Below are 27,667 nucleotides of genomic sequence, written 5' to 3'. Positions count from 1 at the left end.
CTGGGTAGGGAGGGGTTATTCGGGAGAATTAAAGTGAAAAGAGGTGAGAGATGCAGCAAAGAAGTGTGTTTAATAGCCGGGTGTGGTGGCAAAGGTCTGTAATCCCAGCTACTCAGAGACAGAGGCAAGACAATCGTGGTTTGAGGTCAGCTCTGGCAAAAGTTAGTGAGACTGGCTGGGGGCATGGCTCAAAAGATAGAGTACTTGCCCTGAGTTTAATCTCCAGCACCGGAAGAAGAAGGAAGAGGAGGAGGGGGAGGAGGAGGAAGAGAAAGAAAAGGAGAAGAAGAAGGAAGAGAAAGAAGCAGCAGCAGCAGCCAGGTACTGGTAGCTCATGCCTGAAATCCTAGCTACTCAGGAGATAGCAATCACAGTTCAAGCCATCCTAGGCAAATAGTTCTCCAGACCCTATCTCAAAAAACCCATCACAAAAAAGGGCTGGTGGAGTGGCTCAAGGTGTAGGCCCTAATTTCAAATCCCAGTACCACAAAAAAAAAAAAAGAAAAAAGAGTGAGAAGGAAGGAAGGAGGGAGGGAGGGCAGGAAGAAGGAAGGAGAGAAGGAAGAAGGAAGGAGGGAAGGAAGAAGAAAGGAGAGAAGGAAGGAGGGAAGGAAGAAGGAAGGAGAGAAGGAAGAAGGAAGGAGAGAAGGAAGAAGGAAGGAGGGAAGGAAGAAGGAAGGAGGGAAGGAAGAAGGAAGGAGGGAAGGAAGAAGGAAGGAGAGAAGGAAGAAGGAAGGAGGGAAGGAAGAAGGAAGGAGGGAAGGAAGAAGGAAGGAGGGAAGGAAGAAGGAAGGAGAGAAGGAAGAAGGAAGGAGGGAAGGAAGAAGGAAGGAGAGAAAGAAGAAGGAAGGAGGGAAGGAAGAAGGAAGGTCCACCCTTTCATTCAACACTTACCAGGTCTAGTGCTGGGAAATAGACAAGAATCCTGTCCTCAAAGACTTTACAATCTAGTAAATCTAAAAGTAATATGGGATTGTAAAACAGTGACACCTTCACATAAAACTTTACTTTTGCCTCTCTTTTGTAAATGCATAGCTTTTATTATAAATGTAATAATGCCCATCAAAGAAAATGTGAAAGCTATAAGAAGTAAAAATAAACTGTTCCCAATTCAGGAGTAACATAATGCCTGTGAATGCTGTCACTTATCCATTAATCACTCTAAGAACTCTGTTGACATAATTGAAAAGAATTCTGCATAAGCTTATCTGTATAATGCCCCTTTCACTTAATGGCATGATTCTAGAATAATCAACCCTTCAGGGCCATTATTTTAGTAACTAAGACACAAACCATACTTCACTTAGTCTGTTCTCTACTACTGGGTATTTCCTTTGTTTCCAGCTTTTCAATTTTATGTTTCATTGTTTTGATTCATAAATATACACTCACATTTTAATGTATCAATATTAAAAAAAAAAAACCTTGCAATGTAGCAACAGTAGATTGAAATGGGCAAAGGCTTTGTCTATATCATCAATTATTTTCCCACATATAAATTCTCAGAAATGTATTAAATGAAATGAACAATATGAGAACCAGCTAAGATTACTTTAATCCTTTATACAGTTACCTCTCGAATCCATCAGTTTTAGGGTGTAAGTTGAGGATCTTATTCTGCTTTCCAGAGATCAGAGGGGTCTTCTTCAGGTACCCCACCCCCCGACCACATCTTAGTAGCTTCTTCAACCTCCTCTAGAAAACAAAACACCAAGAGATGATGTGAAAGCTGGTATTCTCTTTGTCCTAATTAAAAGAAAGTGTTTTCCTTATTCGGTGAGTAATTGGATTTCTCTTAGAGTCCTCCCTTTCTGGTGAGTAACTGGAAATGGGCTTCTCTGCTTGAACTTTGTCAGAAATGGCTGTGCCCTGATAAGTTCTTGAAGTCAGGCGCCTGTGGCTCACACTTGCTATCTTAGCTACTCAGACGGCAGAGATCAGGAGGATCGAGGTTCAAAGCCAGCCCAGGCAACTAGTTCACAAGGCCCTATCCTGGAAAAAAAAAAAAAAAAAAACACCACAAAAAAGGGCTGGTGGAGTGGTTGAAGTGGTAGAGCACCTACCTAGCAAGTGTGAGGCACTTAGTTCAAACCCCAGTACCACAGGGAAATGCTCAGAAATACATAAAATAGAAACACCAAAAAAAAAGACAAAAATAAGTGTTAAGTACTTATCACAGTGCCTGGCACATGCTAAGGGCTCAATAAATGACCTTTATTCACTCAACAGAATTTACTGAGTCCCTACCAGAAACCAGGCAATGTGCTAGGCACTGGTGACCTGGCAGAGACCAAGACAAAGTTTTGCTCTCTCAGAGTGTCCTGTCTGGTGGTCAAGACACTTATCCAAATAAGTGATTATCAGAAGTATCAGGTACTAGGGGCTATCATAGGCAGATAAGTCATAGTCTGAGGGAACATTGGGAAATTCTATAAAGGGAAATAATAGTCAAAATAATAAAAAGAAATTTTAGAGCTGGGTTGGGCAGAGGCAACTGCCATGGGTGCCAGCAGAGAAGACTCAGAGCTTTTTGGCAGACTCTACCAGGGCCTAACCTAAGAATGAGGGCCTGGGCCCAGGACCCAGCCACCCTAGAGCTGAAATGAACCTTCCCTGCCAGGGCAGAAAGCAAAGGCGAGGGGCATGGCGAATCCAGGTAAGGAAGCCTGGCAGAGGCCAGAGGCCAGAAAGGCAGGAAAAATGACTCAGAGGTGAGCACATGTTATGTCCCATTTAGGAATCTAGGTGAAGGCCTGGAGACAAGGAGGATCTTTATGACAATGACAAAGAAGTAGCAAAGATGGGGAAGTGAAAGTGAGCTAACAGAGTGGATGAGAAGAGGTGGTGACAGTCAGAGGACTTAGAAGTGATAGGACTGGGACAGGGGCTAAGAGCTGGGAGAACATGTTGGAAAAGCTATGTATGACAGAGCTGTGGCAGCAAAGATGACTAGGATGATGTGGTCAGGTGAGGACAGTTCAGGTATAGGGAGGATAGGAATAGAATTAATAAGTGACTTGGCTCAGGTGGAGGCAGTTGATAGATTACAGGATTGGTCCAGATAGCAACAGCCTTGGGCATGAGGATAGGGCAGGGATGTGGTGTGTGCCACACTGGAGAAGGTAACACTGTGTTGGGAACTGGGTCACACAATAACATGGATACTTCAGGGATGATGGTGAAGGTGACAAGTGAATGACAGGGTCAGAGATAAGTGATGCACAACAAGGTGACCCAGGGTGACTGGAAGTGTGGGTGGTGATGATGTCTGTGCTGGTGTCCTCCCCTGAGCTTGTTTCACCATCACGACTGTTTCTTAGGCCGCCTGTCCCATGACTCAGGACTATGTATCAGTCACCTCCAGGATAAGATCTCCAGCCACAGCCAAAGCCAGGGGGGCTGGCCAGGTACCCATCCTGGCTGTGCCCAGCCCCATCAAGGGATCCAGGATTGTAACCTCAGTATTATCACTGCCTCCTCCCTCCTGGGTCCTCATCTACCCCAATTCAGGATTTATCAAGGTCCCCTAGCCTCCTTCTTTTTGGAGAATACGACTTGTGCTACAATTCTTCTAACCAAGGTTCTTCCATAGCTGGTCCCGTTAGACGTTATGGACCTTCAAAAGCTTTCTTAAAGGACTTGGGGCAAGGCTCATGTGGTAGAGTGCCTGCCTAGCAAGCGCAAGGCTCTGAGTTCAAACTCCAATACAGCAAATAAATATATAAATAAACAAAGCTTTCATATAATACAACCTATCCCTTGGGAGGAAAGCCAGGCTTGGTGGTACATGCGTGTAACCCTAGCACTTGCGAGGCTGAGGCAGGAAGATTGTGAATTTGAGGCTAGCCTCTACTACGTAGTGAGACCCTGTCTCAAAAAAAAAAAAAAAAAAAGGCCATAGTGGCTAATGCCTATAATCCTAGCTAGATCGGGAGGATCGCAGTTTGAAGTGAAGCCAACCCAGTCAAATAGTTTACCCTATCTCCAAAATACCCCACACAAAACAGGGCTGGGGAAGAGTGGCTCAAGTGGTAGAGCTGGTACAGCACCTGCTGAGCAAGCATGAGACCCTGAGGTCAAACCAAAAGAAAAGAAAGAAAAAAAAAAAAAGAAAGTGGGCTTTGGGAGTGGAGTCTGAATACTCCCGTTCATTCGTCCCACTCATATTTATTGAGTCACTTGCAACATTCTAAGGCTTTTATAATCGGGCTCATTTCCCTGTCAATAAAACTCCAACTGGGGGGCACAGACTCCTAGATGGCAGCCACCATCAGAGGGTTATTTACTTGTAACAGAGAAGGAAAACTGCTTTTTAAACCCTAAAGAGAGTGGATCCCATTAAAGGAACCTATGCCAGTGACCCTCTGACTCAGCTAAACTCGTAACCAAAAAATTTACATTATAGCGAGCAATCAGTAGGGAGAAACAAAGGAGGGGGTCACTGGAAGGATAAAGCCAGCCATGTGGCCAGAGGCCAGTCCTTCTACTTTCCAGAGCAGCCTTCTGGAACATTCTGCTTCAGCCACATCTCTGCCCCTTTGCTTATCCTGGATTGTCTATTTCAATGTCCCTCTGCATATTTTGTGTGTGTGTGTGTGCATGTGTGGTACTGGGGCTTGAACTCAGGGCCCTCATCTTGAGCCACTCCACTATCCCTTTTTTGTGAAGGTTATTTTCGAGACAGGGTCTCATGAACTATTTACCCAGGCTGGCTTCTAACCGTGGTCCTCCTGATCTCTGCCTCCTGACTAGTCAGGATTATAGGCGTGAGCCACAGGCACCCAGCATCCCCCTGCCTTTCTTCACCTGTTAGAATCCCAGAAAGAATCAGAGAATGCTAGGGCTGGGGAGAAAGTTAAGGCTCAAATTATCTCATGAAACAACATTTTGTACTGAGGGGGAAACTGAGGTAAAGAGTAGGAGTGGAACTTGCTCTGAGTCTTGGAGCAACCCGGAACACCTGACACCCAGGCCCCTCACCACACTGCACTCATCCATCCTGTATCCAAGGAAGATCTGGCCACCAGCTGACCACTTCCTGATTTCGTAGCCCGGAGATTGTTCTGCCCACAGTGGCCACTAAGCAAGAACACTAGGAGTCTTTGACTTCCCAGAACCTCCTCATCTGGATCCCACTTCACCTGGCCTCACCCACCTTCCCAGTCTCATCTGGCATTATAAGATCCAGCAATACTGAACTCCTTCTAGGTTTCCAGGGTATCCTGATCTTACTGCCTCTAGGCTTTTGCACAAGATGTTAACTCTTCCTGGTGCACCCACAAGTTAATTCTGTTTCATCCTTTAGGTATCACTATACAGGTTCAGGACCAGCTTCATAGGTAGGTAACTTGGGCCTTAGAAGGACACCCCTAATTTTTTCTTTTTTTTTTTTTTTTAAGGTATTAGAGTTTGAACTCAGGCCCTACACCGTGCACCATGTCATCAGCCCTTTTTTGTGGAGGGTTTTTCAAGATAGGGTCTTGTGAACAATTTGCCTAGGCTGGCTTCAACCATGATCCTCCTGATCTCTGCCTCCTGAGTAGCTAGATTACAGGCATGAGCCACTGGCACCCAGCTGACCCCAAACTTTTTTTTTTTTTTCCGGTACTGGGGTTTGAACTCAGGGCCTACACTTTGAGCCACTCCACTAGCCCTTTTTTGTTATGGGTTTTTTTCCAAGATAGGGTCTCACAAACTATTTACCAGGGCTGGTTTCAAACCCTGAACCTCCTGATCTCTGCGTCCTGAGTAGCTAGGATTACAGGTGGCACCTGACTCAAACTTTTTTTATATAAATTTTTTATTAGGATGTATTCGTTATGGGGGGGATTCATAGTGACAATTCCAATTAGACTTATATTGTACAGTAGTTATATCACTCCTGTCGTCTCTCCCCCTTAACCCCCTCCCTTCTCCACTTAAAGCAATTGATCTGTTTCATATAGGTATATGAAGTCCATCAACATATATTCTCACCGTAATCTCCTTCATTCACCCTCCCCACTCCCACCTGACCTCAAACTTAATTGAATGCCAAACAATTTTTGCTTTGTGTTTTATCTGTGTTTGTTTGTTTTGAGATAGGGTATTACTAAATACCTAGTCCAGGCTGGCCTTGAACTCTAGAGTCTCCTTCCTCAACTTCCCCAATGCTGGGATTACAAGTGTGTGCCACCAGAAGGAACCTTTATTTATTTATATTTTGTGGTACTGGGGCTTGAACTCAAGGTCTACACCTTAACCCACTCTGCCAACCCTTATTTGCAAAGGGTTTTTTCAAGATAGTGTCTTGAGAACTATTTGCCTGGGCTGGCTTTGAACTGCAATCCTCCTAATCTGTCTCCTGAGTAGCTAGGATTATAGATGTGAGCCACCAGCCCCTGACTGGAACCTTGTTTTTTTATTTTGCACTGGATCTTGCAAATTATGCAGTCACTTTTTGTTTTGTTTTTGTGCTTGGGATTGAACCAGGACCTCACACATATTAGGCAAGTGCTGCACCATTAAGCTATATCTCTCCCAATTTCCTTTGATTAATTATACTTGCAGTCTCTTCCACTAATTAGATTTTAAGTTCCATAAAGGCAGGACCACATCATAAATTCTAGTTTCATCTCTCCTAACAGTCTTCAGTTTCCTGAACTGAACAAAATGTCCAGAGGTGGGCATGTGACTTAGGTTAATCCAATCAAGATGGACATGTGATCAAGCTGATCCAATCAGATCACATCTCAACTTGTTTGCTAGAACACTGTGACAAAGATGTTCCCTCTTCCCTGCTAGACATTAACAAGGAAGCTTGTACCCTGAATACTACCACCAGGTATCTTCAAACCATGAGAGGATCCAGCCTCAGGATAAGACCGATAGCAGGGAAGGAAGAGAGAAGAGACATAAAAGATATGGATGCTAGATCAAGATTTGTCTGTAGTTTCCAGTTATGTAAAAATTTTAAATTTCCAGTTATGTAAACTAATTACCACTGTTGCCCAAACCGCACTGAATCAGATTTCCTCTTACTTACATGTCCAAGCTTCCTACTGAATATTGCTGTACGTATCTTGCTCATCGTACCTACCACAGCCTGGCATATAAAAGGTAGTTCAGTGGCGAAGTGCTTGTCCAGCCTGCATAGGAGCCTAGGTAGACTTACGCACCCAGCACCACTAAAAAAGAAAAAGAAATGCTAGAGGTGTTGCTTAAGCAGTACAGTGCCTGCCAAACAAGTGTAAAACTCTGAGTTCAAACCCCAGTATGCATAAATAAATAAATAAGAAAAGAAAAAGAAAAGTAAAAAGAAAAACAGCTGTCCATTTCTGTGCAGATATGAACAGAATCAGCAAAAAATTCCAGCTGGGTGCTGGTGGCTCACACCTATAATCCTAGCTTCTTGAGAGACTGGGATCTGAAGGATCACAGTTTGAAGCCAGCCCAGGCAAATAGTTTGTGAGATGCCATCTCCAAAATAACCAGAACAAGATGGACCAGAGGTATGGCTCAAGCAGTAGAGCACCTGCTTGGCAAGTGCTAAGCCCTGAGTTCAGACATCAGTCCCTCCAAAAGAAGTAAATCAAGTTAAATTAAAAAAATTAAAATTCTTTCTTAGAACTAGGCTTAGGCTATGACTGTAAATGAGTTATTAGTAAAATCAAGATACTGATGATACTCGTAATTTTGCTTAATTTAGTCATAAAATGCATAAGCTCTTTTGAGTTTACTTATGAAGTTTCAGAGATGAATAGTGGACAGTTTTCCAGGATATAGATTACTTCTCATTCTGCAGTAATAAAACCATGGTTTGGTTATGTAAAATTAATGGAAGAAATTTCAGAAATAAAAGACATTTATTCAAAAAATAATAATAAAAATAAAAAATTAAAATTCCAGGGACTAGCAGAGTAGCTTAAGTGGTAGAGCAACTGCCTAGCAAGCCTGAGTCCCTGGGTTCAAACCCCAGTACTGCCAAAAAAAAAAAGAAAGAAAGAAAAAGAGAAAAACATTCCAGCTTTGTAGAATTGACATTTAAGTGGGGAAAACAAAGTAAAATGTATAGTATTTTAGAAAAAACTGGAAACATTAAATGTCCATTAACTGGTGAATGGATAGACAAAATGTGGTATGTCTGTACTATGGATTAATGTTCAGAAACAACAAAGAACAAACTGATACATGGATGAACCTCAAAAACATTTTAGGTGCCAGGTACCGGTGGCTCTCACCTATAATCCTAGCTACTCAAGAGGCAGAGATTAGGAGGATCGCAATTCGAAGCCAGCCCGAGCAAATAGTTCGCAAGACCCTATCTTAAAAAAACCTAACACAGAAAGGACTGGTGGAGTGGCTCAAGGTGTAGGCCCTCAGTTTAAGCCCCAGTATAGAAAAAAAACAAAACAAAAAAAACACTTTAGGTGAAAGAAGCCAGGCACAAGAGGCCATATATGGTATGATACTGTTTATAGAAAATGTGCAGAAAAAGCGATTATAGAAACAGACTAGACTAGTGGTTGATGATAGCTGAGGGAGGGAACAGAACAGGGATTATCTGTACGTGGGCATGAGAGATCTCACTGAGGCCATGAAAATGTTCTAAAACTAATTTATGGTGACAGTTGCATCACTTGGTAAAAGTTATTAAAAAATCACTGAATTAAGAGCACCTGCCTAGGAAGTGCAAGGCCCTAAATTCAAATCCCAGTACTGCCACCAAAAGAAAAAAAAAATCACTGAATTGAATAAAAAGTGCTCAAAAGTACCTGGTGAACAAATAAGCAAATAAATCAAACCCAAGCCCTCTGGGAGACAGGCCAGGAGGCACTATTTGTTTACGAGACTTCCAGGAGCTCTTCCTCAGTGCCTACAGGTCTCCTTGATTCTTTAAAGGATCCCACATCCTCCTTCCCGGCCCAATTCCCTGGGACAGCCCAGAGCACTCACTTTCTATTCACTCCCATTCAGCTGGGCCAGCTGGGGCTTTTCTCTGCAGTCAGATGTCTCAGGGCTTAGAAGATGTACCTGAGACTGGGGATCCAAGCCTCGACTAGCCAGTGCCTTACCCAGTAGCTTCATGCAAGTCACCTGTGTTTGAGACTCAGGCTTCTGCTCTATAGAATGGCAGAAGAACATGGACCACTGACTTTAGAGGGTGAGATGGCCTGGCTGCCTGGTTGCCTAGGATTCTAAGCTTCTATGTGGCAGACAGCTCTACCACTTGCATATCAAGATATTTAGTCAATTCTGCTGTTTGCTTACCCAACAAATATTTGCTGACAGCTACTATGTGCTCCACCCAGACATTGAGACTCTCAGTCACAGTCTTGAAACTTCCAAAGCTGGGTGTAGTGGTGCACACCCTTGTAATCCCAACACTTGGGAGACTGAGGCAGAAGGCTTGTGAGTTTGAGGCCAGCCTGGGCTACATAGCAATCCCCTATCTCAAAACAAAACAAAGCCAGAGGTCGGTGACTCACACCTATAAGTAGCTACTTGGGGAGGCTGAAATCAGGAGGATCATGGTTCAAGGACGGCCTGGGCAAATAGTTTGTGAGACCCCCCCACCTCCAAAAATAACTAGAGCAAAATGGACTTGGAGGTGTGGTTCAAGGGGTAGAGAGCCTGTTTTGCAAACTTGAAGTCCTGAGTACAAACCCCAATCCCACCAAAAACAAAACAAAAAACCCTCCTGCCTCTGGACCCCTTGCTCTGAAAATCTGAATTATGACCTCAAAATCTAAAGACTTCTCAGCCTCACCCACATCTTGACCCCTACAACTCTTTCATAGTACTGCACCTCTTCTTTCTCCTTCCCCACACTTACACTCCCAAAGCACTTCCATCCAGTCGACTCGACTCAGTGCAGAGATGGGTGGCTTCTGGCCCCCGTGAGTAGAAGTGTGAGAGTGTGAGTGCACCTGAGAGTGTCTGTGGACCTGCAAGTGTACCAAGTATGCCTGAGTGTCCATCTGTGTGCATGTGTATAAGCTGATGTCAGGCTATGAGTGTGCACTTAAGAACGTAGGTGGATTGAGTGTGGAGTGAGTTAGTGCTGATGTGTCACTGAGTGAGCAGGGGTGTAAATGTGTTTGTGTGGACATGTGAACACACCAATCCTTCATCAGACACAGCAGATACACGCTCTCATTTGGGCACATGCACAGCTCCAAGAACTGAAGGTGGCTTAAGTTGTATAAAGCCTTAGTCTTATAAAGGGATGATGTTGTTCACTGGTCAGAGGTCACTGTCCCCTCCCCACCACTTATGTGAAACTAGGGATCCACAGATAAAAGTTACCTCTATCAAGAAAAAACTCCCTCAGTCTGGGGCCTGCAGCCTGCCTCCCTCTTCCCTCAGTCTGTTTCCACCCCAGCCTTGGCAGTGACCTGAGAAAAGAGGTGGAGGATGAGGGTAGTAGCTTTATATTCTAGGGGCCTCCTCAGCTATGGGGGAGCATCCCCATGGAGATGAGCAATGGGCCATGACCAGATGATTATCAGGGCTCCCAGAGTTCTCTCTCCTCCCCAACTTCTCCCAGCCAGTCCTCTTAGACTCTGAGCATAGAGAGGAAACCTGGCAAAGGCTCATCCTCACCAATCTCAGGAACCTTCAAAAAAGAGGGGGGCTATGGACCGGGGGTACAGCTTAGTGTTAGAGCACTTGCCTAGCATGTACAAGGCCCTGGGTTCAGTCCCTAGAATCTAAAAAAAAAAAAACACAAAGTGGGGGTGGTAGCTAGAATGTGGTGGGAGGGTACCAAAATAGCCTGCAAAGGGTGGGAGAAAATGTCCAGGTGATTAGGTCTGGTTTATGTCTTTCTCCCTAGAGATCCCTGAAGCAGGGAAAGGTCACACCCATCCCTTCTTAATTTTTTCATAATTTTTTATTTAGGTGTATTTGTTATACGGGGGCTGGGGAGATTCATAGTGACAATTCCAATTAGGCTTATATTGTACATTAACCCATGCCTTTTTGACACCACATCTCTCACTGTGACCTAGAGCTAGGATCAAGGAACTTGGTAGGTGGGGGAACCCAGGAGAGACCGGGTTAGTCTGTCTTCAACCCCACCCCACTGTCAATCTCAACTGTTTCATAAGACTCCTCCATTAGTGCCCCCAGTCTTCCTGTGCTTCGGCCATGTGGATGAATAAAGGTGGCACAAACCCTTTCCCTGCTCCCAAAGCTCCTGAAACTCCCAGAATGTGGATGGAAAATGTCCCCAGAATCACCATAATTGTCCTGGTTTCTGCCCCATTCTTAAGGAGCTAATGTAGGATGATCGTCAGACTATAAGAGAGACTTCATGATAGAAGGCAGTAAAACAAGAATAGAAAATACAAATTGGAAACTGGGCACCAGTGGCTCACGCCTGTAATCCTAGCTACTCAGGAGGCAGAGATGGGAAGGATTGCGATTCAAAGCCAACCGGGGCAAATAGTTCACAAGACCCGATCTTGAAAGAACCCTTTACAAAAAAGAGCTGGAGTGGCTCAAGGTGTAGGCCCTGAGTTCAAGCCCCCCTCCTAAAAGAAAAGAAAAAGAAAAAATACAAATCGGAGGGGGTGTCACTCGGAGTTAGAGTGCTTGCCTAACATGGGCCAGGCTCTGAGTTAGATTCCCAGTGCTACAGAAAAGAAAATGTATATTAGGGGGTTTTGCTTGTGCCTTCGACCTCCCTGACCCTACTCATATTACCGTTTAAACCCCTAATTCATCACTACCACCACTCTAACCTCTACCAGATCCTCTGAGATGATGGAATACCCAGCTGTCACTTTCTCAGGAGCCTGAGTATTCTGGAGATTGAGGGACGGACAGGGACTCTGGCCTCCATCTTCCCGGACCCCAATCTTCCCAGGGAAAACTGACCCCACTTAAGTTGAAGGCATTGAAGTCAGACTCCCAGGCTGACTAAAGCCCCACAGAAGCTCCAGCTCCTGGCACTGGAGGAGGCAGATGGTCTTGGGGACGCCTGGCTGCACACTGTCCCTCCTCACAGTACACATCCCCATTGCTATTGTCATGACCATCTCTTCCTCTCTAGCACTTACTCCTCCATCTGGCATTGTTCTGACACATGTGTTAACTCATTTAATCATCACCTTTGCAACTCAAAGAGGTAAGTGGTATTACTACCCCCATTTTACAGATGAAGGAGCCAAAGCATAGAGAGGTGAACACAGTCGGGGATCCAACAGGAACAAGTAGTAGCCTCAGAAGGTTTCACTGAGGACTAAGAGCAGCAACCACTACCCCCTCAACCAGATGCAACAAAGAGAGCAGTGTTCTGGAATGCAGTAGAAGCTGGTGTCCTAAAAAACTCACTAATACCCCAACCTTGCTCCCTCCACCCTCCTTGCCCTCTGATTGTTTAGCTATGCCACCTACTTGCAAACTGGAAGCCAGAGGTAAGAGGGTCCAGGAGATGCAGTCCATGAAGATTAGCCTCCTGGGCACAGAGCAGGGTGGAGACTAGAGTTGAGTAAATGGAAACTCTATCTGCCCCGGGTCCTGTGGCTGGCAAGAGCTGGCTTGGAACCCAGGCCATCTGGATCCAGAGCCCTGCCCCCAGAGATGTCACAAAGTGCTCTCTGAGGGGGGGGGGTGGTTCAGAAGACTGTTCTAGTATGGGATTTGCTCCTCTGCCCTGTGACCCTTTGTGAGCCTCTGAGCCTCAGTTTTTCCTTTGCACAAGGAGGACTCCTCCTTGGTACTAGTACTATCTGGTGCTGTTTGGTATGGTCTACAGCCAAAGTATTCAGGCCAGACACATTTGCATTACCACCCTTTCCCTTAAGTCAAATACACCTGCTGCCACAGGGACTCAAGTGGTAGGGTGCTTAACCAGCAAGTGTGAGGCCCTGAGTTCAAAATCCCAGTGCCACCAAAAAAAAATGCTTAAATTATGCTGGGTGCTGGTGGCTCATGCTTATAATCCTAGCTACTCAAGAGGCAGAGATCAGGAGAATCATGGTTCAAGGCCATGGCAAAATAGTTCACCAGACCCTATCTCAAAAAAAAAAAAAAATCACAAAAAAAGGCTGATGGAGTGGTTCAAGGTGTTGGTCCTGAGTTCAAACCCCAGTACCACAAAAAGAAGAAAGAGAGAGAGAAGAAAGAAAGAAAGAAAGAAAGAAAGGTGCCACACCAAAGGCCAAAGCCACAGACATGGAGACCTCCTTGAGTTCTTGAGGAGGTCTCTCTTAGCCGCTGGGCACTCAGGTGTTCTACTGGCAAGTGGTTTTTCAGTCTTCTTGGGGACCCCCAAATCAGTGTTATCTTCCTTTTCCCCAGGTCCACAGCTCAAGGGCCCCACCCTGGGAGGACAGACTCCCTCTTTCCAGTGAGGAGATGCAAGGTCATGCTTAAGACCAGCATCCTTGGGGGAAGGGGGGAGAAATGACCCAAACATTGTATGCACATATGAATAAAAGAAAAAAAAAAAAGACCAGCATCTTCCTAGACCCTCCTTTGGAATTCAGGCTGTCTTGTGCCTCTGGGGTCCCTGTACTGGGTGGAGTAGTGCCTTTTCTCTCTTTCCCACTCCACCCAACTCTGCCCCGCCCATGTTTCCCCAGGCTTAGGGGTGCCCCACCCAGATTTTCAGAAAAACAAAATCAAGGAGAAAGAGTTAGCAAGTAGGAGAGAGCTCATTACTAAGGATTAAGAAGGAGGTATGCCCTGGGGACTGGGCTGGCAGAAGTCACTTGCAAGTACAGGTAGGGATAGATACTGAGTACACACAGAGCATTGCTCCAAGTACACAGAGAGACGGACTCAGAGGTACGCACAAAGACCTGGCTCAATTACACAGGTCGTCCACTTAGCAGTTCACAAAGACTTAGGCAGTGACAGAGACATGGAAAGCCAGATGGTCAGCCAGAAGCTCAGACCTAAAGATATAACCTGATATACTAGGAGAAAGACAGGCCCACCAGAAGCGCTGAGCAATGCACATTTGCATGTGTGCACACAGATGCACAGAGGCAGGTGCACACAGAAACAAAAAACCTCAAGGTTTAAGGAGGCTAATTACAACTGAGCAAATCAGAACATTAAGAAAATATGGAGCCGGGCACCAGTGGTTCACGCCTGTAATCCTAGCTACTCAGGAAGCAGAGATAGGGAGGATCACAGTTCCAAGCCAGTCCAGGCAAATACTTCATAAGACCCTATCTCAAAAAAAAACATCAGAAAAAGGGCTGGTGGAGTGGCTCAAGGTGTAGGCCCTGAGTTCAAGCCCCAGTACCGCAAATAAAAGGAAAAAAGAAAGAAAAGAAAATATGGGCTCCTAGAGGGCTTGGTGCAGAAAGAAGGACACAGGCCCAACTCCAGGGGTTCCAACATGTCAAGTTCAGCCACTAGGTCAAATATGACAAAGAGATGATTAGTGGTAAAGGTCTGAGAAAGCCCTTGGGATGAAGGAATTAAGCATTTCAGCCCATCTTCCATGTTTAAACAGAGAAAGAATTGGGGGGGGGTAAGAAGTATGCAGTCTAGGTCAAAGGTATATCTCAGCATTGGTCAGGCTGGGGACTTGTCAGATAAGTCATTAGGGGTGGCTTCTACTCTTGTCTCAAGATTGATCAGTCCTGTCTTCCCATTTCTGGATTCCAATGTGACTGCAGAAGGGAATGGCTCAGAACAAAGGAGTTAAATTCAAACTGGAGGCAGAGATGCAGAATTTTATCCTGCTTTTTGTTTCCCTTTGGATATTTCCAGGCTTAAGCAAAGTTAGTACTTTTAAAGCAAAAGCAGTTTCTAAGTATCTTCTATTGGTGAGCCATGGGGTGTGGCTATCCTTCCATGGGGTGATTCTCCATGTCTACCCTGGAAAATGGATTACATGGAATGAAGAACATAGTTCCTGTAGAAGGTAAAGAGTTTTCCTTCTAGAACTTGCTAACACCCAGAACTGCTAATGGAGGGCTTGCCTGGAGGGGAGGTGGAGAGGCAGGAGCTTCCCTTCTGACCCTGGAGAGTTAGTTGCTGCATGGCTCAAGTATGCACTCACTGCTCCTGGTCTTGGCCAGGCCTTACTCTCTCTCTCCTGTGGTCTGACCCTCCAACCAATATACTCTCTTGGCTCCCCTGCCCTGGGCTTGTGGCTCCCTCTTGTCTGTCTTCTGTCCCTCCCAAGTGCCTTCTAGAGTCAGGCACAGCTACCATCCCAACTCTTCTTCCCTCCCCTTTCAGAAAATTCAGAATTATGGAAGGAATCTGAGGTGGAAGAGGATGACCTTTAAAAAACAGCCTTCAGCATCCCTCCTCCACCCTTTCCCCTACCTCTACTTCCCCACCTCATTTCTGGTTCTGGATGAAAAATTATGAGATGACATTTGGTTACCATGTGCTGGTCACTGTGTCAGGTCCTTTTCATGAATTATATTCCATTATTTTCTTTCATTAATCCCCAAGCCACAGATAAGGAAACTGAGGTTCAGGGAAAAACATGAGCCCACAAGTCACACAGCTTGAGAGAGGATATACTGGGCCTGGAATCTAGGTTCAACTTCCTATTAATCTCTGCATCTAGGCCCCGGTTGCTCACGCCTATAATCCTAGCTACCCAAGAGGCAGAGATCAGGAGGATAGTGGTTCAAAGCCAGCCCAAGCAAATAGTTCAAGAGATCTTATCTCAAATAACTCTTCACAAAAATAGGGCTGATGGAGTGGCTCAAGGTGAAAGCCCTGAGTTCAAGCCCCAGTACCGCAAAAAAAAAAAAAAAAAATCTCTGCACCAGAAGGCACTACCCCCTGACTGGTGCATGGGGCATGGGTGAGGTGGGGGCACCAAAATGGCTACAATGAAACTCTGCAGCCACATTCTCCTCCCAAGCTTTACCTTTCCTCCTCTCAGGGTCAGATTAGAGAACACTCCCAACATTCCAGACACACCTCTTGGGAGCTGAGGACAAGGAAGAGTTAGAGTTCTGAGGAGGACTTGCCTTCTTCCATCCTTATCTTCCCAATCAGAGTCCTGGCTGTGTGACCCCGGATTTGCCACCTGCCTTCTATGAGCCATGGCCTTCTCATCTGTGAAGGGGCTGGGAAGCAAGAGCAGGCTCTAAAAGTGTAGTTCTGTGGACCCAGAGATCCTCTGGCTCCCAAGGGGTTAACTCTGCAGGAGGGCTTGGGGGAGGGACACCTTTCCTTATATTCCTGGTGAAACTTAAGTTGGATCTGGTAAGGGAGGAGGAAATGAGAAGAGAAGAGCTTCCTGGGCGCAGGTGTGCCGAGCCCCTTACATCTGATACCCGTGCCTGTCAGAATAACCCCTTCCTTCCTGAGCATGGATGTGCCTCAGACTGAAGAAATGAAGCAGAGGGGGCCAAGAGTGAACACAGGAGTGGTTTCTGGGCTTAGGCAAGTGACTAGAGATGGTGGAAGAGTAAGGAGGAGCAGGAATGACTTACTTTCTGGAGGAGGAGGCATTAAAGCAGATCAGAGGATGTGAGTTGGAACTTCGGAGTGATGGTCCAAAGTAGGGAAGCCCAGGAGCACATAAAGTAGGCTGGGGTAGGGTAGATGGACAACTGTGACGGGGTGGACAGGGACAGGGGCCAAGTCCTGGAGAGCCTAGATGTGGGTGGAGGGCTTTAGACTGTCTCCGGATGGAAGGTGAGAACCCTGAAAAAGCCCCACCTTTGGCAGGGGAAGGAATCCCTCCGATGGCTGTGTGGAATGATTGGAACAGATCTGAAGACAGGGAGGCTGCTGAGGGGGTCATAGCCAAGGTCTAGATGGAGGTGATGGAGCCTAACAGCTGTGAGTTGTAGGGTTAATACACGTTCCACTCTGACTGGTCTCCTCCACAGAGAACTCACTTCTCAGTCCTCCTCTTTGGGCAGCTCTGCCTGGGGGAACCTGCCTTCCTCGGTGCAGAGATTGGGAAGATGCCCAAAAGGATGCAAGTTGGACACCTGGAAATTTGTGGTCAGATACACTGAAGCTCCTTAACCAGCCCCAGAAAAACATCAGAATGAGCAGAAATATTTGCACAATTGACAGTTTTAGGCAGATATTTTATTGCTTTTTTTTTTATAAAAGGCAAAAGAGTACATTATTGAGTAGATGATTAAAGGAGTGAAGACCCTTTTGAAAGTGGAGTCTCTCAATCTCCACCCTTAAATCTGTAACATTTTATATATATAATATATATATATTATATATATACATATTATCAAAAACAAAACAAAAGCAAACATGAAACTTATGACCTGAACTGCACACCCCCACCATGACTACATTTATGTCAGAAACATATTATACCACTCCTACTCAGGGATATCAGAGCTCCAGACCTGAGCTGTGGCCCCTTCCTCCCAGCCCCACCTCCTAAAAGCCTAGAGAAGCCCCACTTTAAAAAGGGCAGACACACATATACTCTAAAACACATATCTGGTTGGAGTCCCTGAAACATGCACACCCTTGTGCTTTCCTCATTCATATTGCTTTCTTCCTTCTTCTGGGCTCCCCCCACAACACCCCTGGAACCCTAAGCTCCTTTTCAAATGCTTGGTCCCTTGCCCTGAATATGTGGGAAACCACACACATGTATACACACACACACACACACACACACACACAAATAACTGCTGCCTTTTCTCTCCCTTTGAGAGACAAAACCACGTCTGGCCCTACTCCCTTCCTACCCAGACTTAAGGGTGGTGACCTAAGGTCCTACTGGGCAGGGTCCAGTGGAAATCCTGGAGCGAGCCATCCAGCAGGGTAGTGAGATAGGGAGCATCTCAGCCTGTGAGGTGGATCATGAGGGGGCTTCTAGGGAGTGGCCCCTACATAGTCACCAAATGCGCAAGGGAAGGGGTAGTGGAGGGAGAGGAGGTGGCCACTGCTAGCTCAGATCTGCTCCTTGTGTTTCACATGGGCCAACTTCACGTTCTCTTGCTCGGTGGAGGGTGGGGGCTGCTCCAGGTGGCAACCAATCATGAGCTGGTACACAAAGACACCCGCAATGGAGCCCAGGAGTGGGGAGACGATAGGCACCCACCACCAGTGCCGGCCGGTCCTAGAGGACAGATACATGTGATCAGAGGTTGGTGGAGCAGGGCTGAGGAGAGGCAGGCTGGGGTAAACTGGGTAGGGACTGTACTCACGTGAAGACTTCTGAACCCCAGCCAGCGAGTGCAGTGAAAAGGCGGGGACCAAAGTCCCGGGCAGGATTGACAGCGTAGCCAGAGTTGAAGCCCATGGAAGTGCCAATGACCAGGACCACAAGGCCCACAGTGAAGGCCTCCAGGCCACGGGGAACAGGGTTGTTGTATGGGTCAACAATGGCCAGGACACACACGATGAGGGAAGCTGTGCCTATGAACTAAGGAGTGGGGAGAACGGGGTGAGGTGTATTTTCCCTCCCCACTCTCTCATCCCTCCTCTGTCTTCAGCCTTGCTGAAAGCTCTTGATTCCTGTCCTCTCCTGTGCCCGGCTCTCCAAGCAGCAGAGCTAAAATATTTACCAGTAGAAGAATTCAACAGAGAAGCTACAGGCTTTATAAGGACCTGCCACCGTGTTCTGAGATCAGGGTCCCCATAAATTGAGAAATTTATGGAAATCAAGAATTGTGTCCCTCAGCCAGCCCATGAGCACTGGGCTGATCAGGGCAGCTTGGTCCTCCCTCCTGTATTCCCCTCATACCTGGTCAAAGAAGCCATTGACCATGTCCAAGTGTCCAGAGGGATAGGTTGCAAAGATGCCAGCTGTGCCATTGGGGCCCGAAACGATAAGCTCATTGTTGGCAAAGTTCCAGATTGCATCTGGTGACAGATCAGAATAGATGAGGGAAGAGCCTCCCCTTTCAAGCTGGGCCCTCCCCACTCACCCAGGGGTCACAGTGAGCAGCTTGACTGCATATAACTCTGGAGGCACAGGGGGTAGCATGAGGTAGGGTGGAGGGCCTGAGACCGTTGTTGCCCAACTTGCTTCTCACCCCTCATGCCCCTCACCTTGGGCCTGAGCACGAATCAGTGAGTCATGAGCCCTGGGCCTGGGCAGGCACCAGCTGTCTGTCATCAAAAGGCCTGGTGCCAAAAGGCCGAGGGAGGGGGCAGTGGAGGAGGGCAGGGCGGGGAATACATACCATAGTAAAGCCCAAAAACTATCCCAGCACCCAAGAAGGCTCCCAGTGTCTGAGCCAGGGTGTAGACAGGCAGCTTGATCCAGGGCTCACGAGCCAGGAAACACATGGCAAAGGTCACAGCTGGGTTGAGGTGGGCCCCTGGACAGAGAAGAGATAGAACCTATTATCCGTCCACCACAGTGAAGAGCAGGCCCCCCGCCCCACATATTCATTCTCTCTGGCCCCAGTGAAAAGGGTGCAAAGAATAGTCTCTCGTGCAGATAGCAATTGGACTATGTAACAGGCCAGCTCTGCTAATCTTTGTTCCAAGGTGAAAGTCAAAGGTTCTAAGTGTCAAGTCTTTTCTCTACCCTTATCTCCCAAGCACCCAAAGCTGAGGTCACTACTATGACCTACCCTTTCAAATGCCTCCTCCCACCTGCCTCTTCAATGGGATACCTGGTGGGGATACTGTGAGAAACAAAGACTGAGGGTAGGGTTAAGGCCTTACCAGAGACCTGGCCAGCCACGAGGATGCCCAAGGTAACAGCAAAGCCAAAGGCCAGGTTGATGGTGAGGAAACCACCATGGGTGCCCCGGCTGAGCACCACCTGTGCCACAGATCCACAGCCAAACATCTGTGTCAGGAAACAGAACAAGGCAGAGGGTGAGGCCCCCACTGAGGCCCAGCATTTTTCACTCCAGAGGGAAGCGGGGAAGTCAGAAATCTTGCTTGCTACCATCAGGAGGACTGGAGATCCTTCCTGGAATCCAAACCAAATCTTTTCTGCTGTGATTGCACACACCAGTAAAAGGAGACCTTCTCCCCTTATGTCCCAGCTGTAATATAACAGGGCCCCATGGAAGGGAATGGAAGCAGGTTTATGACTAGGAGCCTGGTTCAACCATATTCACTGATTTTTCTTTAATCTCGGAGGAAGGGAGATGCAGGAGAATAGCTTTCACTGTAGCACACAGTGAAGAGTGATGGGATCACACAGCCCCAGCTGCCTAAAAGTAGAGCTAAGGTGGAGGTGGGAGTGATGGAGTAACACAAATGAATGGGATAAGGCCAAAGTGAAGCCCAGTCTACTTCTGAGTCTAGGATGTCTGCCTGACCCTCACCATGTCCAGCACCTCACTCTCCTTGACCTGTTCCTATCCCAGTGCCTCCTCTCTCTATCTGCCCTGACCTCAGGGGTCCAGGTTTCCCACTCAAATTTGGAGGCCCCAAATATAAGGCTCTAAGAGGCTCCTCTTACCACCCCCAGTCTGGGACCCAAGGCAGGGAAAGTGAGGAGATCGGCTCTAAACATTCTGCCAAGTATGGGAGGGAGATTAAAAGGGACTAAGGTCCCTGATGTCCTGCAAGTACAGAATGAACTATATGTCAGCTGCCCTTGTTCAAATGTGAAAATCCTCTACAGCAGCTGGTGCCCTGAGACCCACACGACCCCCAAAGCTGCTCCAACCCAGCCCTGGGTCTCCTCTCCCACTTCTCCTTAATGGAAGGTGCTATGCTGGCACCAGCAGGCAGTTTCCGGGAACCGTGCTAAGGCCCTGTTCATTCTAATGGGTCAGTGCCTGTGTACTACATTGTTAAGAATTTTGATTATCATCCCTCAGAAGACCAAGAGATAATGGACAAGCCGGCAGTGGTGATGGAGGGCAAAGGTGTACAGGCAGGTGAGAGGAAAGATTGGAGATAGGGTGGGGGACGGGGCACGTGGAGGTCTGGGGCACTCTGCCAAGCCTGGCAGGCCCTGGCCTCAACTCTTTGCCTGCCTGAGGCCCAGACCTGGATCCATCCCAGGAAGCCTTGGAGGAAGAAGCTGTCAGAGCCAGTTCCACCACCTTGGAGCTAATCTTCCTCTTCCTTCTCCACCCCTCTGCCCCTAAGTTCTTGGCCAGCCCCCCAGCATGCACACACACACACACACACACACACACACTAGGTACCTCAGAGAAAGGGGCTTCCCTCATCCCAAAGTTCCCCAGTTCTGCCACTGTAGGCACTAAGTCCCCAATACACAGAGGTAAGCAAGCAGGCCCTCACCCAACCCTGGAGGGGTAGGCAGGCACCCAGGCCAGGCCCTTTCTGGTAGCCCTTGAGGTTCTGCCTTTCACTGACACCTGATGCCTCAAATCTACCTGAGCCTAAAAGCCTTAGTCACAAACCTATCACCCTCCTTTTGTGGTCTGGGATAAGGCAAATAATCCTGGGGCTCAGCATTAGGACTGGCTGCTCCTTTGGCAGCGGCGGCGGTGGGGGGGATTAGGCTGAGAGTTGGGAAGGGAAAAGGCTGTTTTAGCTGCTCCAAAACAGGTGACTGGACTCATGAATCAGGGAGTAGGGGCTCTGAGGCAGGAGGGTGATAAACACATCCCTCTATTCCTTTCTTGGCACAGGGGGGAGAGGAAGTAGAGACAATTATAGGGCCATTAGTTTTTTGAAGCCAGAAGTGAGATTGGGCCCTCCTCTCACCTGGAGAAGAGGGAATCTAACCTGCTCCACCATCACTACCATTTGGAGTAGGCTTCCCCAACCCCTACTTGCCTTAGGGGGCTGTCTGGTCCTAGGTATTACCTAGGACTGGGCCAGGGCCTGGAACAGAGTAACCTGCTCACTACAGTGGAGCAACAGAATCCAGAGGAAACAGGTGTAAACACATGAAACCACATGAGCAGCTGCAAATCAGAGTGACTGAGACAGGAAATGGAGACCACAATTGGTGCATTTGTCAGACCCAAGAAGTGCACAGACTCACCCAGGCGAAGCTGGTATAGCCAAAGAATAACTGGGACTGAGGAGAAACCCCTGGGAAGTATCTTACTCAGAGAGTCCATGGTGGGAAAAACTGTGAGAGGCCAAGGAGTAGCTCAGAGGGCCACAATCTTCTGCTCAAAAACTGACAGTCTGTCTGGGTGACTGGCCAGAGTGTGGGATCCCCTTAGCCAGAGGGGGAAGCAACTTTTAAAGCACCATGGCCTCTGTGTTAAGGCCCAGCTTCCTCCCACAGCCTCCTATGTTCAGGATCTTCCTTTCTTCCCGCTTTGCTTTTGCAGACCATGTGACCTACGCCCTCTGCCCCTACTCATGGCAAACTATCCTCACATCCCTGCAACTTTGGACTTTCTGAGGCTTAATTATTCATTAAGGGGCCAGACATTCAGGACCCAAATAACCTAATAGGGGTCCATTTGCCTCTGCCCCTCTGCCTCCTGGGGCTGGGACTCTGGAAACCTGGGGAGGCTATAGAAGGTAGAAGTAGGGATTGATGGTCCCAGACTGCAGGGGTGACCTTTCCCCTGGCCTGTGGGCTGGGTCACAAGTAGAAAGACAAAGGAGCAGAACTGCCACTAGGGAGTAACAGCTGTCGTTCTGGCGAGAGTCAGAGCTGGGGTTAGGACTGTGGGAAAGAAAGTCTGGGGGGCGGGGGTTAAGTCTGGGGGAAAGAGCTGAGGAGTCAGTCATGGCTGTCTTGAAACACAGAACCTCAGCTGAGCAGGGGACTGTGGCGCACGGGGGCTGGAGGGCGTGGGCTGGCCCAGCTCCCTCCACTCACCACTAAGATGAGGGTCCCCAGGCACTCTGCCAGGGCCTGACGAAGCAGCCGGTAGCGGATGTGGAGCATCTCCCCGCAGCGGTTCACCAGCTCCTTCTGTCGACCCATGGCGGGACAGGCGTTGGGACTGTCTGGCAGAGAGCAGGACGGCGGGCACAGCGAGCAGTAGCCTGGAGCGCCGGAGGCACCTTTTATAGGCGCGCGGAGGCCGGCCACGCCCAGAGAGCCCCGCCCACCTGTCCCCGCCCACTGCGCCTCGCGGGGTGGAGTGGCAGCCACCACCTAACCTAGGGGCGTTGGTGGGGTCTCTGGGTGGGAGAAGCTGGTGAGGACCGAGGAGGGACCTGGCGTGTGAGGAGCTTTGAGGATGGGTTGACCCTCCAAGGTACTTAGGGGAGGGAATGTCAAAAGGGCTGAGAGAGGATTGCAGAGGATCTGAGAGCAGTGGTGGCGATATAAGCAGAATCAGGACCGCACCTGGGGAGAATGGAGCTGCCAAGAAAGATTCCTCCTGAGCCCACTCACACTGAACCCTATGGGCATCCCACCAACCTTGGGGTCAGAAGGGAAAGCAGGCCCCATCCACTCCCTGCTCTACAAGATAAATGGACCCAGCAGACCCTCAGTCGCTGAAGGGGAGGAGACTGTGGGTCCCAAGTGAGAAGAGACCCTCTTGCAGTCCAGACCCAAGTAGGCACGCATGTGCTGACTGCCAGCCAGAGTTCCCAGGCCCTTTTCCTTATATTGTAAGGAAGATGTCATGTGTTGCATGTGTTGACCAACTATGTCCACAGCTGTGTCCGTACCTGGTGTATGTCCTTGATCGCACTTCTGGACATTCCAAATGGCTGTGCACATGCCTGTTGAATATGGCTGGGTTAACTGAGCTTTCACACGTGTACCTATGTGCACTGTTCACATGGCTCCAGAGTCTGGGCTGCAGTTGTCCCAACATGCCACAGGCTATATCCTGCCAGCCGGGTGAGTTCCAGCTGTTTTTAACTCTCTCCTCTCCACTTTGGCTGATCTTATGACCAAGGAAGTCTGTCCCTTTAAGAGATTAAGTTGGCCAAACTGTCCCGGTGTCATCAGTCCCATCTGTGGGCGACAGTGGGGCAAATTTGCCCTAGCAAATGCTGCTTTTTTTTTTTTTTTTTTGCAGTACTGGGGTTTGAACTCAGGGTCTACACCTTGAGCCATTCCACTAGCCCTTTGGGAAAAAACCCTGGTGGGTTTTATCGTGATAAACCAGCTGGAGCTAGCTTTGAACCCTGATCCTCCTAATCTCTGCCTCCTGAGTAGCTAGGATTACAGGTGTGAGCCATCGGCACCCTGCTTTTTGATCTGTTTTTTTGAGACAGGGTCTCTAAATGTACCACTGACTGGCCTCAAATGTATGATCTTCCTGCCTTAGCTTACTGAGTGCTGGGATTACAGGTGTGACCACCATGCCCAGCCCTGCATTTATTACTTTTTTTTCTTTTGCAGTTTTGGGAATTGAACCCAGGGCCTCACACATGCCTGAGCACATGGTGTACCACTGAGCTACACACCCAGTCTCTATGTTGCATTTATTTTTTAATTATTTTATTTTTGCAGTACTGGGGTTTGAACTCATGACCTTATGCTTTCTAGGCAGGCACTCTACTTTTTGAGCCACACCTCCAGTCCATTTTGTTCTGGTTATTTTGGAGATGGAGTCTTGTGAACTATTTGCCTGGGCTGATTTCAAATTTAAATCTTTCCAAATCTCAGGCTCCTAACTAGCTACGATTACAGGCGTGAGCCACCAGCACCTGGCTCTATGATGCATTAAATATCAGGAAATTAGACTAGAGGTATAGCTCAGTAGTAGAGTGCTTGTCCAGTATATGTAAGTCCCTGGATTTGATTTCCAGCACACACACAAACACATACACACAAACACACACACACACACACACACAGTCACTCAAATAACCAGGACACTAAGGCCTGCTGGTCTGGGGCCTGCTCCCACAAGACTGGGAGCAAATAACATGTCTTTACCCAAGTCTCCAGGGCAGCATTGCCTGAGGAGAACAAAGAAACCAATTTTCCAGAGGGACCTAATGCAGGTCGGCTAAGGACCCTGATGACTTGTCCCTTGAGGAGTGGCTTTCAGAAATGAAACGAGATGAAATTTTGCAAGACTATAGCATAGATTCACACTCATGTAGATAGGTGCGCACATATGTGTACATGCATACATAAACACACCACACAGCTTGCAGTCACACACTTGCCTATAGACATTGCTCACAAGATATGGGATCCCATTCACATGAGAGCCTGGCCATAGGCTCACACATATGGAGCCCATCCAGGAGGCTTCTCAAAGTCCTTGGCCCAGAGAAATGCACCTTCCCTATTCTTCCCCTTGGGCTGGGAGGCCCCATGGTGAATCAAGAAGCCATCACTGAGTGCTTGCCTGCTGGCCCTGTTTCCAACTTGTGACTCAAAGCAGAACCTTAGACTCTTGGTGCCAGAGCTCCAACCACAGGTTTGGGAGTCAGGGAGCAGCCCCTGCCAAACTATCCTCTGTGCTCTCCACCCTAAGGTATGCTTCCTCACTGCCTCAAATGGGCCTGCAAAGGCAGCAGAGGGCAGGAATTCCTCAATGTAGATAGAAAACTGGAACCCCTGCCCACAGCACCACCTTACTCTGCCTATCCTAGGGCAGCCTACTGGCAGTAGAGACTGGCCTGGGAACCAAAGCAGGAAAAAAAATTGGGAGCCACTCTGCCACCAGCCAACACACAGAAGGCATGTGGTTGTACTCAGCTCACATAGAATTCACATGGGAGGCACCAGGCACACACAGATCACACACACAACCATAGACTTGTGGTTCACATTATGAAGCATTTCTTTACATGTGAACATCTATATGGGCTCACCCATGTGTGCATGTATTTGTGTATCTGTCTATAATCCTGGGGCTGCAGCTCTCCATTCAGCATGTGTGACCTGCTCCAGTTAATGCAGCCCTACACCAAGGCATATGACTTTGCAAGTGAAACAAGGTCTGGATCTCAGTGTTGCTTCCCTTGTCCTCTCAATCAGAGCCAACATGCGGGACCATGACCCCATGTACTCCCATCAAACTCATTCATACCCATTAACCAGCATGCACACACATCTTCACATACACATCCATTAGGAAGGTCAGGGCTGGAGCTGGGTAGGTCTTCACGCCTTTTTTTTTTTTTTTTGTATGGGAGTTTGAATTCGGGGCCTACACTTTGAGCCACTCCACCATCCCTTTTTTGTGATGGATTTTTTCAGAATGGCTTCGAACCATGATTCTCCTGATCTCTGCCTTCTGAGTAGCTAGGATTACAAGCGTGAGCCACTGGTGCTTGGCTTCATGCTTCTTAGTAGATGTAAGAGGACCCTACCTGGAAGAACGGAAGGATGTACTGCTTTCCAAAAGCTTCTTATTGCAGTCAGCCTTTCTTAGGTCATCTGGGATGGAGAGGGGTCAGGGATGCCCATTCAGAAGTGCCAGGTTGGGGCAATGGGACTGCCTCATTGCTCACAAACTCCAGGAGGCATCATACTCACTGTAGTCAGTGCAAGTGGCACTCCTTGGAGCAGAAGGCAAAAGAAACATGGCTTCACAGAGAAGAGACAGCTTGATGAGGCCCCAACCCTCTGAGTCACAGCTTACCCAGAGCCCTCTGGGCTCCCTCTTGTGCTTGGGTAAGGACAGCCAAGGCTGAGTGTGGGCCAGGAGCCAGCCCCCCTTGGAGCTCCAGGAGGAGGCAGATGAGGAGGTCTCACCTCCTCCCAGGGCATCTTGAGCAAGGTCTGTGTCTCACCTGGGCGGGAGTTTGAGCCAGGGAAGGGGCCTGGTCCACACATCCTCCCGTGGGAGGCCATGACTCCTTTAAGGTCAGAGCTGGAGGAGTGGGTTCCCAGGAGAGGGAAGGGCTAAAGATGCAAGTTTCAGCCTGCTGGAACAGAGGGGCTGGCTGGAACCCTTTAAGGAGTGGGGGTGGCACACCCTTCATTTCCTACCCCCTAAACTTTTTCCTGCATGAATGAGAGCAACCTGAGTAGGAAAGGAGATATGAGCCTAACTGTCAGTGAGTCAGAGGTGTGGTGGAAATATAGAAAACAACCCCTCTAGAATCCCCTGAGGTCCCACAACCCTAACTTTTTCCAGAGCATTACAGTGCTTTGAGGGAGGAACCAGGCAAAACAGACATGCAGACATTTTCAAGTATAGAAAGCATTTCCTCCCACTTTGCAAAAGAAACTCCAGAAGTGGGTGTGTCCTCCCCATTTAACAAATGACCAAACTGTGGTTTAGAGAGAAGCTAAGTCCTTCAGCTACTACTGAGCTGAGATTCAAAATCCATGGGGTGGGGAGGATGAGGGGAAGAGGGTAGAGAGGCTAGGGAACAACAGATTCGAGGCACAGGGGAGCAGGGAGCCAGGACTCAAAAACCATTGATCCACTCCACACTCAGCTCTCTTTCCTGAGTGTGCTCCCACTCTTAAGTCATGGTCGGACATGATTCCTGCTTCTTGGTATCCAGGGTGGGGGGCTGGCTCTGAAGTGAAATGGGGAGTGGAGAGCAAAGATGAATCACCCTATTATAAGTATCCCCAGACTGGGGGTTGGGCAGGCAGCTCCTCCTCCTGAACCAACATAGTTACCACCACCCCCCTCCCATCTCCAGACAGGTGAGGTGGCCCAGAGTCCATAAATATAGACAAATATGAACCCCATCTCGGGCACCTTCAAGATGTCCAGCTGGACCTTGAGAAAAATCCACCTTTGCTCTATGTCCTAGGGACTCTAATTTCACCCCTGGTGTTGCTGAGCTGCCCTTAGCAGTCATTTAGGGTTAGGACAGTGGAGGGTCATGGTGATGCAGGAGAGGGATAGGATGGAGGCCTATAACCCTTGCTAGGCTGATAGGGACATAGAACTCTGGCAGACCCAGAATCTGAGCTCCAAGCATGGCTTGGCCTCTGACTAGTCAGGTGACCACCATCCCT

At 48.1% G+C, this 27,667-nt stretch overlaps 1 protein-coding gene across 1 annotated transcript; it reads right to left on the bottom strand.

The window, feature by feature from the left end:
• Positions 1-16,997: 16,997 nt before the first annotated feature.
• Aqp3 (aquaporin 3 (Gill blood group)) lies at positions 16,998-22,813 on the bottom strand. The gene is made up of 6 exons (XM_020163830.2): positions 22,637-22,813; positions 19,582-19,708; positions 19,092-19,229; positions 18,650-18,768; positions 18,111-18,328; positions 16,998-18,022 (listed from the first exon to the last, which is right to left on the bottom strand). The coding sequence occupies exons 1-6, from the start codon at positions 22,742-22,744 to the stop codon at positions 17,854-17,856; spliced, it is 879 nt and encodes a 292-aa protein (XP_020019419.1). The 5' UTR covers positions 22,745-22,813; the 3' UTR covers positions 16,998-17,853.
• Between the last annotated feature and the right edge of the window lie 4,854 nt (positions 22,814-27,667).

Source organism: Castor canadensis, chromosome 13 (genome assembly GCF_047511655.1).
Source record: "Castor canadensis chromosome 13, mCasCan1.hap1v2, whole genome shotgun sequence".
NCBI classification, from domain to species: Eukaryota; Metazoa; Chordata; class Mammalia; order Rodentia; family Castoridae; genus Castor; species Castor canadensis.
Note: the sequence above shows the minus strand (reverse complement) of the source record. Positions and strands in the feature narration are given on the sequence as shown.

Coding starts and splice junctions, on each gene's coding strand:
- Aqp3 (XM_020163830.2), bottom strand. CDS start 22,744: ATGGGTCGACAGAAGGAGCTGGTGAACCGCTGCGGGGAGATGCTCCAC. Junction 19,230..19,581: donor CGTGGCTGGCCAGGTCTCTG/GTAAGGCCTTAA, acceptor TTCTCTGTCCAG/GGGCCCACCTCAACCCAGCT. Junction 18,329..18,649: donor TCAATGGCTTCTTTGACCAG/GTATGAGGGGAA, acceptor CCCACTCCTTAG/TTCATAGGCACAGCTTCCCT.